At 45.1% G+C, this 12,062-nt stretch overlaps 1 protein-coding gene across 1 annotated transcript; it reads left to right on the top strand.

The window, feature by feature from the left end:
• The first annotated feature begins 8,431 nt into the window (after positions 1-8,431).
• LOC147722809 (endogenous retrovirus group PABLB member 1 Env polyprotein-like) lies at positions 8,432-10,284 on the top strand. Its single transcript, XM_086966894.1, has 2 exons — positions 8,432-8,789; positions 9,131-10,284. Exons 1-2 carry the CDS (start codon positions 8,432-8,434, stop codon positions 10,282-10,284), a joined length of 1,512 nt encoding a protein of 503 aa, XP_086823020.1.
• Positions 10,285-12,062: the final 1,778 nt, after the last annotated feature.

Below are 12,062 nucleotides of genomic sequence, written 5' to 3'. Positions count from 1 at the left end.
CTGCGTACAAGGCTACTCGCTTTTCCCACTCCCCGAACCTAAAAGATGGAATAGAGTCCTCTCGTCTGAGAACTTCCGCAAACGGTTCTATGTATAGGTTAAAGAGGAGGGGGGAAAGCGGGCAGCCCTGTCTTGTGCCTCTAGAGATCTTGAACGATTCAGACAGCTTGCCATTTATTAGAAGCTGTGCTGTTGGCGATTTATACATAAGTTTTATTGTTCGACAGAGTTTCTCCCCTAAGTTGACCTTCTTTAACACGTCGTTTAAATAGGGCCAGTTTACCCTGTCGAAAGCTTTAGCTGCGTCTAGGGTGAGGGTTGCCAGTGGGATAGAAAAAGCTGAGGCGATATCGATTGCCCCCACTAGATCATATGTTAGGTCAGAAAGCTGACGCCCTTTAATGAATCCCTTTTGATCATGATGGATTATTTCCCCCATTACTGATCCCAATCTAGCTGCTAAAATAGAGGCATATATTTTGTAGTCATTATTTAACAATGATATAGGGCGGTAAGACCCACATAGTGTTGGGTCTTTTCCAGGTTTTAAGATCAAGACTATAGTTGCCTCGCTCCATGATTGAGGTGGGTCGTTACCGTCCTTCAGAATACCGTTGAATAGGGCCGTCAGCGTAGGGACAATTGTATCGGCCAAGGCTCTGTACAGTTCTCCGGGGAGTCCGTCAGGACCTGTAGCTTTTCCATGTTTTAGTACGGATACGGCCTTTTTAACCTCTGTCTCTGAGATGTCCAATTCCAATGCCTCACTTTGCGCTTGCGATAACTGTGGAAGAGATATCTTATCCAGTCATGACTTCCTTGCCTGTTGGTCATCTATAATATCATCCCTATATATTTCGGCAAAAAACTGCGTAAAGGCAGTACTAATTCCTACATCTGATGACCTGAGCTGATTTTCCCCCGCTGCCATGATCCCTCTTATGTGGTTTTTTGCTTGGTCTGCTTTGACCCTCCAGGCTAAAATCTTACCTGCGGTTTCTCCGAATTCAAAATTGGACAATTTGCTCGCTTCCCATTTCTTTGAGACCCTTTCTTGTAGGATATCTTCTATCTGACTTTTGAGGTCTGACATATTTTTTTGATCTTGTGGTGAGCCAGTTGTGCCCCTAAGCCTTTGTTCAATTATCTCTAGCTCCTGTTCTAGGTTTTTGATTTTGGATAGATAGTTTTTCCTCCTAAAGGAAGCTCTGTTGGTGATACAGCCCCTCAGGTATGCCTTAAGAGTTTCCCATACTAAGGCAAGGGAGGTTGAGTGCAAATTGCTATCTAAAAACATCCCAGTTTCGGAGTTGAGGTATGTCACTTCCTCCGGGACCAATAGAATAGTTCGATCAAATGCCCAGGAGGGATGTTTTTTGTGAGTTTGAAGTATTAAGGTGAAAGAGAGAGCTGAATGGTCGGATAGGTGAGAGGGTATATACTTTATACTGGCTATAGAGTTTTGGAGACAGTAGCTAAACAGGGCAAAATCTATTCGTGAAGTATGTTTATATTTTAGATTCCGATAAGATACCCCTGGTTTAGTGCCGGCTCTTTCTCTCCATAAATCTGCCAGACCCAGGTCCTCCATAATCCCTTTTAGAGTCTGTCTAGATTTTGAAGGTGGTTGACAACTGTACCTGCTACTATTAGTGGTTTTATCAAGTTTTGGATTCAAAATAACGTTAAAGTCCCCTGTCCAAATTATGGGGTCAGAGGTGGTTATTAAATCGTTCCTTATTGTTTCCAGAAAGGATGGGTCATCAGAGTTAGGACCATAATATCCGACTAATTTGTATTTCTGCCCATGTATAGAGAGGTTAACTATGAGCCATCTTCCAGATTTGTCCTCTCTGAATTCAAGAATCCGCACGTTAGCTGGTTTTTTGCAGATTAAGAGAATTCCTCTCATATTTGCATTATGGTCAGTACTTAAGAATACGTCAATCCATTTTTGCTTTTTTAAAATTGCGTCTGCCTCGTTTTTTAAGAGATGTGATTCTTGGATAATGATGATCTGCGCCGGGGAGTCTCGCAAATATTGAAAAATGCGTTCTCTTCTCCCCTGCACGCGCAGACCATTCACGTTCCAAGATAAAAAAGATATCAATGACATTTCTCTTTCCCATTGCTCACTTTCATTCCACCCGGTTTAGTATTTATTGCTTTGTTTCTTTTAGTTATTGTATCTAAGGCGGTTGGACTGTAAAAAAGAAAAATCTGTTTTAAAGGGCCAGGCTTCTGAGGATAATTTTGATTTTTTATGCTTTTGTGCCCCTCCCCGCCCACCCCTTTGGAGAACCCCTCCATACTTACTCCGGCCAGTTGATGGGCCGGTTTGCTCTGATCTGAGCTCTACTCTCAACACGGAGTTGCACTCCTTAAGAATATCTGTGAAAAAAACATTGTACTATCGTGCACATTCACCATCACCATCACCATCCCACCTTCCCCCTGTTGATTTGTTACTCGCATTCTCCAGATAGTGTGGATTTATTCATTTGTTCATTTGTTTATCTACAGAAAAAGGTTATTTATGAAATAGTGCAAATTTATTTATTTATTTATTTATTTTTTATTTTTATTTTTTTCCTTTCTTTCCCCTATATATTTTTTTTTTATTGAATCCCTTTTTTTTTTTTTTTCTCCTCTTTTTATTTATATATGTATTTTTTTTTTCCCTCTATTCTTCATTCTTCCCCCCTCCCTCTCCCCAAAAATTCATAAGGCTCCTACTTAGTTATTACGTTATTCAGCCTATTGAGTAAGAACAAGTACACTGAGACGAGGGGGGGGGCCTAGTCGTTCAACATTTGCCCTGCGAGTGGTTCTGAATAGACTCCAGGAGCTCGTCCGCCTCGAATGGCGTTCTGACATTATACATCTTGTTATTATACATGATGCGTAAGTAGGCCGGGAATCTCATCTGGACTGTTGCACCAGCCGTTCTAAAACTATCCATCTTCTGTCCCAACTCCCACTGCCTATCAAGTGTAGCCTTGGATAGATCAGAGCGGATCTCGAAAGGAAATTCAGAGCATTTTGTAGTTTTAAGTTTAAGCGCAGTGTTAAGAATTTTCTCCTTTAAGGTATAAGTCAAGAAGTTGACAAGGACTTTCCGAGGTTTAGACCTGCCTGCTTTAAGACGGAACGGGTCACGATGGATCCTTTGGATGTCTTTCTCCAACACTTCAACTGTCTCCTCGAGACCCAAAGCTTCCTTCAAAAGATTTACAACGAAACTCTTGATGTCCCCACCTTCTTTCCCCTCCGGTATTTTGAGAAGACGCAGGTTGTTTCTGCGTGAGAAATTCTCTAAAGTTTCCATTCTTTCTTTCATTGCATCTCCCTCCTTGCGTAGGTTGTGAATTTTTAACACAGCTGCTTCAAGATTAGCTTTTACCGCTCCCACTGTGTTCTCCAATGCCTCCGTTCTTTCACCCAAGCCATCTACTTTCCTTTCCAAAGCTTCACAAGATGAGCGAATGTCGTTTTGGTTTGCTTTGGAGACCAAAAAATCACTACGATTTTCTTCTCTCATTGAAGTGATTGAAGCTGCCAAAGCTGCCAATGCCGACTCGGTCGCAGTGTGAGTTGTGATACCAGCCCCCCCTTCCTCATCTCTCTCCCCTGAAGCCTTAGAGGGACCTGTTGGTGTCCTGTTTAGGGCCTCGCCTTTATCATCGCATGGAGTGTTTACCTCCACCGACTGTGACGGGGCGGACGGTGATGGGTCAGCCATTTCCGTTAGTGGGGGTGAATTCACTGAGGGGATATCAATACCCAGAGGTGTGTCAGGGCTCTCTTCCTGATTATTAACTGGGCTTAGATCCAGAACTTGAGGCAGGACTTTAAAAAAAGAGTGTAAAGAGGGGGTGATTTTCACCGCGCTGTTGGTTGAAACTAGAGTCTTAGCCCCTTCTTGGCTGTTTTTACTGATTCTTTTGTTTCCCCTCCCTTTGGCTTTCGTTCTTGTAGCTGTCAATTTGGGTTTCTGACTGATGTTCTTTTTCCCTTTCTCTTTTGGTAAAGCTGGAAGACTAAAAGGGGCAGGCTCGCTTAAGGGGTTGCTTACAGCAGGGACGGGAGGCAGGGCCGGAACGGGGGCAGAGGAGTCAATTGCTGCTGTTGTATGAGACACTGTCTCTAAACAGGGGGATTCTGGTAGCTGTAGTAAAGACTGGCTGACCCTTTTAATTTCTTTTAGATTACTAACTACAGCATTGAGGTTACTTGCCACTCCTAATGAGGTGCCCTTGCTACTGCCAAGACTTGATTTCCCTGATCCCTCCAAATGCAGAGACACCCCCACCCGCGGCGCCCTACTGTCACAAGTATTGTATGTTGCTAAACCAGCACCAGCTCTCACCTGGGACTTGCTAGTGGGCTCAGGCTGCTTCTGTAGCAGCTGAACCACTGTGCCTCCGGAGCCCACACATTCAAGTCTGCCTCTAAGCAGACCTCACGCCGAGCGACCCCGGCGAAGCTCCACGGCTGCTCTGCTCCACGAACTCTGAGGGGGCGGAGAGCTGCCGGAGGGCAGGGTGAAACACATCCGAGGTGAGGTGTACCGGCTGACAAGGCGAGGGGAAAACAAGCCGGCAATCCCTTTCTGCACACTTCCGCTACTCCGCTACTCCGACTCCGCTCTCCCGTTCCAGCTCCTGCGGCTTCAGTCAGCGGGCGCCGTGAGACGGGGGAGGGGGGCAAGGCAGCAATACCTCCAATAACTCCGGAGCGGACCCGGTCTGGCGAGGGGATTCTGCCCGGTAGCCTCCGACCTTGCTCCGCTATCCCAAACCGATGGCAGTCAGTCCGGCGGTTTTAGGTCGTCGTGCCGAGTCAGGTAGGGGGAACAAAGCAAAAAACAGCGGGAACTCAAAAGTGCCCGATCATCACACAGAGCGGAGAGGAGTGCTTCCCCATGCCAGAGGAGCTCAGATGATCAGCGCGCGCACCGCACTAGCCTGCGGCCGCCATGTTCTCCCTCATTCCCTTCAATTCTCCAAAGCTGAGGAGGAGGAGGAGGGAAAAGGGGGGCCTATCCCTACCCGATCTACAATACTATGCGTGGGCATTTCAACTATCCCATTCGAGAATGCTCTTAAAAGTGCCATCCAATACATCAATAGGCCTCATGTTCATGGCAATGCTGATTGGTGCTGGCTTACCAACTAACGGCTACATGTTCAAGTTTGGAGAACAGAAATACTTCAAGAAAGTTAAATTAAAAACTCTTATGTCCCAAGCGAAGCTATGGTCACATATAAGGAGGAACCTGGGCTTGTCATACTACTCCAACCTTGCGCCCATCTGGGATTCCCCAGGGCTCCCTTCCTGCTGGGATGATCGGCTTACTATTCCGTTGAGAGTAGGAGGGATACTAACATGGGGCGATGTGTTGACAGGTGATTCTCTGAGGCCCTGGGAGGTTTTGCGGGAGCAGCGGGGGATAGAGCTCTCGAGGTTTAAGTATCTACAATTAGATAGTTGGGCTAAGGCAACAAATAGATCTGGGGCACCATTAGGGAAGCATAGTACCACCGAAGAGAAATTGGTAGCGCAACCTGCAGGGGGTAAAGAGGTCTCGAAATGGTACTGGTGCCTGCTAGAAGAGATAGATGGAGATTTCACCCTCCCGGAACAACTATGGGGCTCAGATCTGGGGGCCCAGAGCATCGAAACCTGGCAGAATTCCTGTACCCTATTATATAATGTGTCAAACCCGCATGGCTAAGACGCAATCACTTTTTTACAATTCACCGTGCATATTTTACACCGCTAAAACTTTCTAAATTTATCCCAGGGAAGAAATGCAATAAATGTGGCCATATCGCAGCCTCAGACGTCCACATGTTCAAAGAATGCCCCAACATATTACAATTTTGGAATGAAGTTAAAGCAACTCTGGACTCCATCCTTAATATTTCGATCTCCATCACACTTTCCTTGATTATATTTGGATGGGACAACAATATAAAGGGCCACGCTAGGACATTTCTGTTCTTTGCCATACTGCTTGCAAGAAGAGAGATATGCAAGGTTTGGATTGAAAATTCAGCACCAACCCACGCAAGCTGGCTGTCGTCTCTCTACGCAACCTCTAAAACTGACTTGAGGAGATCAGGCGGCGAGCGTAGTCGTATATTTTGGGACGTTCTGGTTCGTTGGAGACAATAACCGGGGTTTTTTTTTTTTTTTCTTTTTTTCCCCCGGTCCTATGATTATGCCTTGAAACTCCAGGAACTAGGCCCCCCCCAGTCGGCTCAGAATGGCTAGTTCAACTGAATAAAACTTCAAGTTTGGAGTCTTTTTCCACGATACTCTCCGGGCCATCTATTGCCGAATTCCACCTAATACAGCATAGAATGCAGAGGAAACTCTGCACCTGGTTAGAGTGGTTGGCAGTTGGAGGCTAAATAAGAGGTGGCCAGGCAAATGAGGATTAAAAAAAAAGAAAAAAAAAAAAAGAGCGTGTGAGTTGTCAAAAGGAATGAAAGTAAATGTGTACACTGACAGTCAGTATGCCTTCGGTGTGGCTCATAGTTTTGGACGTCTGTGGCGTGAACGTGGGTTTCTGACTTCGCATGGAGCCAAGATCCAGCATGGTCAGTTGGTGAATGAGCTTCTTGAATCACTGACCTTGCCTCTACAAGTTGCGATTGTAAAATGTAGTGCTCACAAGAAGGTGACTGATGATGTTGGTCGTGGGAATGCATTTGCTGATGAAGTTGCAAAAGAAACAGCCAGAAAGGTGACAAGCCGAATGTATGTTGCAGGTCCTGCAAGATGGGTTGGTGATGTTGGAATGTGTGAGGACACGATACGGAGTGTGAAATCGATCCAATCTGAGGCTACAGAGAAAGAGTTGAACACATGGAGAGAAAGTATGGTAGAATGGATGCAAATGGTTGTTGGGTTGAGTTGTCAGAGCATCAGAGATGGTTGCTACCCGATGCGTACGTGCTTGCAGTGGTTACAATGGCTCATGGAATGGCTCATATCAGCGTGAAAGGGATTTGCAAGTTGTTGGCTCCAGTATGGCAAAATGCTGGAATCCCTAAGTGTGCAGAGAACGTGGTTAAAAATTGCATGGTATGTCTGAAACACAATCCTGGTAGGGGAACCCCAACTCCAGCTGGTCATTTTGCACCTCCTACGTATCCGTTTGAGGTTTTGCAGCTAGATTTCATACACATGGAGAGGTGCAACAATATACATACTCGTTGTTGTCTGTGCCTTCTCAAGATGGGTAGAAGCATATCCCCTAAAGGACAATACTGCCTTGTCCACAGCGAAAGCCCTTGTGAAAGAGTTTTTCCCTAGATTTGGAATGCCTAGAATGATCTGGAGTGACAATGGGAGTGAATTTGTGGGTCAAGTGATGAAGAAAGTATGTGAAGAGCTAGGCATCCGACAGAGGTTCCATGCTGCAAACCACCCCCAATTAGCTGGATTAGTAGAATGCTACAACGGCACCCTAAAACTAAAGTTAGCCAAGATTCAAGCGAGCACTGGTCTTAAATGGCCTGACGCTCTGCCCTTAGCACTCCTATCCACCAGAATGACCGTACATTCCAGGGTGAAACTTAGTCCCTATGAAATTGTTTTCGGTCGTCAGCCCAACATATGGGGGGTGCCCAGACCCACCAAGTTCAGTGAAATTGAACACCCTGTTTTGCTTGACTATGTGTACAAATTGACGGCTAAATTGCGTGTTTTATACCAACAGGTCCATGACTCTCTGCTTCCGGTCTCTGAAGCTCCAGGACATCAAATCGATCCTGGATCCTGGGTGTTGGTGAAAAACTTTCAGTGAACAAAGAACGAACAGCCCAGGTGGACCGGCCCACGCCTCGTCCTTCTTTACACAAGATCAGCCGTTCGTGTGGAACGAAAGAAGAACTGGATCCACGGGATCCACTGCAAACGGATCCCCTTGCCTTTGCCCTATGACCGGTGGGTCCAGGAGGGTGTCGCCGACTCAGAGACTGAATCTGTGCCATGGTTCATACCTTTCAGTGATGCTCGTGTGAAAGGAACAATTACAGAACAAGAGAGTGACAATATTTGCAACCAGCCGTACCATCATCAGCCCGATTGGACACTACAGAACCTGAAGTCTTGTTTCAAGACCATACAATACCAGGACAACAACAGTATAATCTGAGGCCAAGAAAAACGAACTAATAAAAATGAACTAATAAAAGTTTTTCTTTCCCCCAAGTAATATTTTTGAAAGCGCAGCTCTCCCATCTGAGAAACTTGCTTATTTTTGTTTTTTCGAACCGCCATCCGGGTTCCGCTGCTATGGCCGCGATTGCCCAAAGTTAGGTCGACAGTTCTGGTTGGTCTAAGGGAGTTGCCCTAAATCAACAGAAGCATTCCTTAGCAGAATCAACCTCCCATCGCGGGCAGCATTGTAGAGAGGATGGAGTTTTTCAAAATAGAGAGATCTGCCAAAGCTGTGAACTTTAAAACAAGAATATGTGGATTGATGACAAAGAAACGTTTTTTATTATTATGCATTTTCCTGTTATTAAGTGCAATGATGTTTTTAATAGGATATGTACTGTTTTCTTTACAAGTGACCTTTGCACCGACTACATCGCCCATACCTCCTCCTACTGTCTCTGCACATTCTTTTCAACCCCTTCCTGAACATGAGTCAGCTAGGAGATTAGAGTTTATTAATAACTCCTTCATTCAGCTCTTGCACCAACACCAACTAGTAATGAACACGACTAACTGTTGGGTGTGTGGTCTTATGCCTCACACAACGGATAAAGGTATCCCTTACCTTGTCCTGCCACTTAGTCACAATGGTTATGTGTGGGCATACAGGACAATGTTCATTTATGCACATGAAGTCTACCCCCTACGTTCTGTAACGTAGGGGGTAGACTTCATGGATATGTACTGTTTTCTTTACAAGTGACCTTTGCACCGACTACATCACCCATACCTCCTCCTACTGTCTCTGCACATTCTTTTCAACCCCTTCCTGAACATGAGTCAGCTAGGAGATTAGAGTTTATTAATAACTCCTTCATTAAGCTCTTGCACCAACTAGTAATGAACACGACTAACTGTTGGGTGTGTGGTCTTATGCCTCACGCAACGGATAAAGGTATCCCTTACCTTGTCCTGCCATTTAGTCACAATGGTTATGTGTGGGCATACAGGACAATGTTCATTTATGCACATGAAGTCTACCCCCTACGTTCTGTAACAGACAATCCTAAGAATAGTGCTCTAGTTAAGGGTATAGTAGATATGATTAAGGAAGATATTTCCTATGAGACTATCCCGAGAGATGAGACGCTAGTATACATAGGATGGAACGTGACCGGATATGGAGCTACTCTGAGTGAGAAACAGCAAGCTAAGAGATCATCCCCGATTTGGAGTGTACCCCATCAGGGTCATCTGTGTCTGCAAGGTACTGGCAAGAATCTCAGAGCTCAGTTGGGGAAGAGTGTCTGTACTGAAACGTATGTTTTTGCATCTCAGACTTCCCCTTCGGTTTTAGCAGCTAAGGGCACCTATTTCATCTGCCATGATAGAGCCTATACATGGTTGCCCCCTGACTTTTCGGGCACATGTTTTGTTTCATTCCTGTTGCCTCCCACCTACACAGCAGCCGCAGATTACCATAAGACAAGGATAGTTAGAGGTGTCTTGAATAATGAAGACACTGCAGGACAAGAATTTGGGGATTTCGCAAAGGGTTTTCTGCCGTTCTGGGAACTGATGGTTAACAGCAGAAACATAAGGCAATTAGCAAGGGTGGTTGAATCCACCGTAATTGAAACTGCTGGTGCCCTTAGTAAAATGACTGCTGAGCTCCAATCGGATCGTCTTATGACCCTTCAGAACAGGGTCGCATTAGATGTCATACTTGCAGACCGAGGTGGGGTATGTAAACTGATCCAATCGAGTTGCTGTGTCTTTATTCCAGATACCGCTCCAACAGTGTACCAGGCCATCTCCAAACTGCATAACATTTCCGAATCTATTCATATGGATAAAGGGGATTGGTCTTTTATGGGATGGTTCTGGGGACTGATTTCCGGCTGGGGATGGAAATTTCTGATGGTCATTGGGATGGTCTTAGCCATTCTTTTCCTGTTCTGTCTGTGCGTGCAGTGCGCTCCTGCAATATGTGGCCTCTGTGCTACATCATGTGTAAGGAAGCCTGTGTCAAAAGAGGAACTAAGTACCAGAATGATGTTACAGCAACATCTCAATGACTTTAGGAATATAGACCTGGACTCAGATTAGCATGAGATTAGGTTAAATTGCCTATGTAAGGGCAAAAGGAGGGTTTGTAGTTCTGAAAATTCTGGACTTGTGCAACAAACTTTGTCATAGCATGATGATTTTTATATCAAAAGACCGATAATGGCTAGTACACCATGTACAAGCATTTGCATCATATTCGAGTGACAATTTCACCTCTAAATTGTCATTCTCGTCCTGAACGCTTGGCTTCCATTTTACGCTTGGCAGCCATTTTGTGAGTTGCCCTTCACATAGGCTTGTAACTACAGCTGAATCCGATATCAAAGGACATATACACCTTAATTGACTTTTCTGTGACCTGGGCAAGCTGGAACCATTGCCCCAAGCCAAAACCTGTTTGGTCAGTTCTCTCCCAGTGGCCGAACGAGATAGCATCAAAGCACAACAGGCCATAAACTGTTCCCATCGCACACACACCCCCGCCCAAATCTTGCTCACACCTGTCCCTGCTCTTTTCTCTTCTTTTGCTTTATGATGAGGAGGAGCCCGGTTTTATTGAGGGTACACTGATATCTGATGGAAATGTTGGGCCTTGCCGGGTAATTTATTACGAACTGGACACACTGAAATGTGGACTTGTCATCATGGCTCTGCTTTTTCTTTGTAGTGAAAATATGTGAATAGCTCACTGTAAATCTAAGAATGTTTGCACTGTAAATCTAAGAATGTTTGCCTGAAGCTTAATATTCTGTATAAAAAGAGAAGCCTGGCTCTGTAATGTTGAGCAGTCTCCTGAGAATATACAAACCGTGTTGTTGTACTTCTAGGACGCTTGTTACTTGGTTGCAGCCAATATATTCGATCTTTGACTTCACCTAGAAGACTTGTGTTTCTGTGGTCTGAATCAGGAAAGTACTCGAGGTCTTTGGGTGTTGCCCCTGACACTGCTGGGTTACCGGATCAGTACCGGTTCTGAAAAACCCAGTACCTCAGTAGTAATGATCCCCTTCAGGAATCTGGGACATCCTCCAAGTACCTGCACTCCGCATACAACTGTCCCAAACTCTCAGCCCAAAAGTTGATGTCCTCTCTGAAGAGGGAGCCAGGCAGGCCATTTGGTCTGGGGGCTCCATTGTGGCGTATTTTTTTCAGAATAGTTTGTATTGCCTGTGTTTTAGTAAGGGTGGCGTCGGCCAAGGGGTCCATGGATTCAATTGTTGTTTTACTTAGATTTTCCCCGAAGGTTGATGTTTCAATTGGGTTTTTCTTCGAATCGTTGGTGTAGAGAGTTTTTACATGGGCTGACCAAGTGCTTGCATCTAGTTAGTTCTCTCTGTTAGAAGTTCCATAGATTACCTTGTTTATATATTGCCAACATTCTTGGGATTTGCTGGGGCGAGCAGCTCAAAAATCTTCAGCCATTTTTCCTCTGTAAGTTTGTGTTTTACTTGCCAGACCACTGTTGCATGACTCTTGTCCGCTTGTTTTAGTTCTTTTGTTTGTAGACTCTGATCTTGTTGCTCGATAGGCTCAACATTTGGAGTTAAGTTCTCTTGAGCATTTTTTAATTTCTGGTTGGTGTCCCAGTTTGTAAGCAGAGTTAACATGTGTTCTTTGATTGTCGCTCCCACAAAGCTGGTGGGCTAAATCATATGCGAGTGAGTCCCGTTCCCCTATTCTGCCCTCGTCATTATTGCCAGTCTGCCAACCTTTCCATGTTAGTTTCCATTATGCAAACTTGTGGCTTGGAAATGGCCCCCATTTAATTCTTCTAAGGAGTCCCCCTTTGTGGCTCCAATACAGCGAAGGGTATACCG

The sequence above is a fragment of the Lissotriton vulgaris genome, chromosome 4_1 (assembly GCF_964263255.1).
Source record: "Lissotriton vulgaris chromosome 4_1, aLisVul1.2, whole genome shotgun sequence".
NCBI lineage: Eukaryota > Metazoa > Chordata > Amphibia > Caudata > Salamandridae > Lissotriton > Lissotriton vulgaris.
The sequence above is the reverse complement of the archived record's forward strand: the minus strand, read 5'-3'. Positions and strand labels throughout refer to the sequence as shown.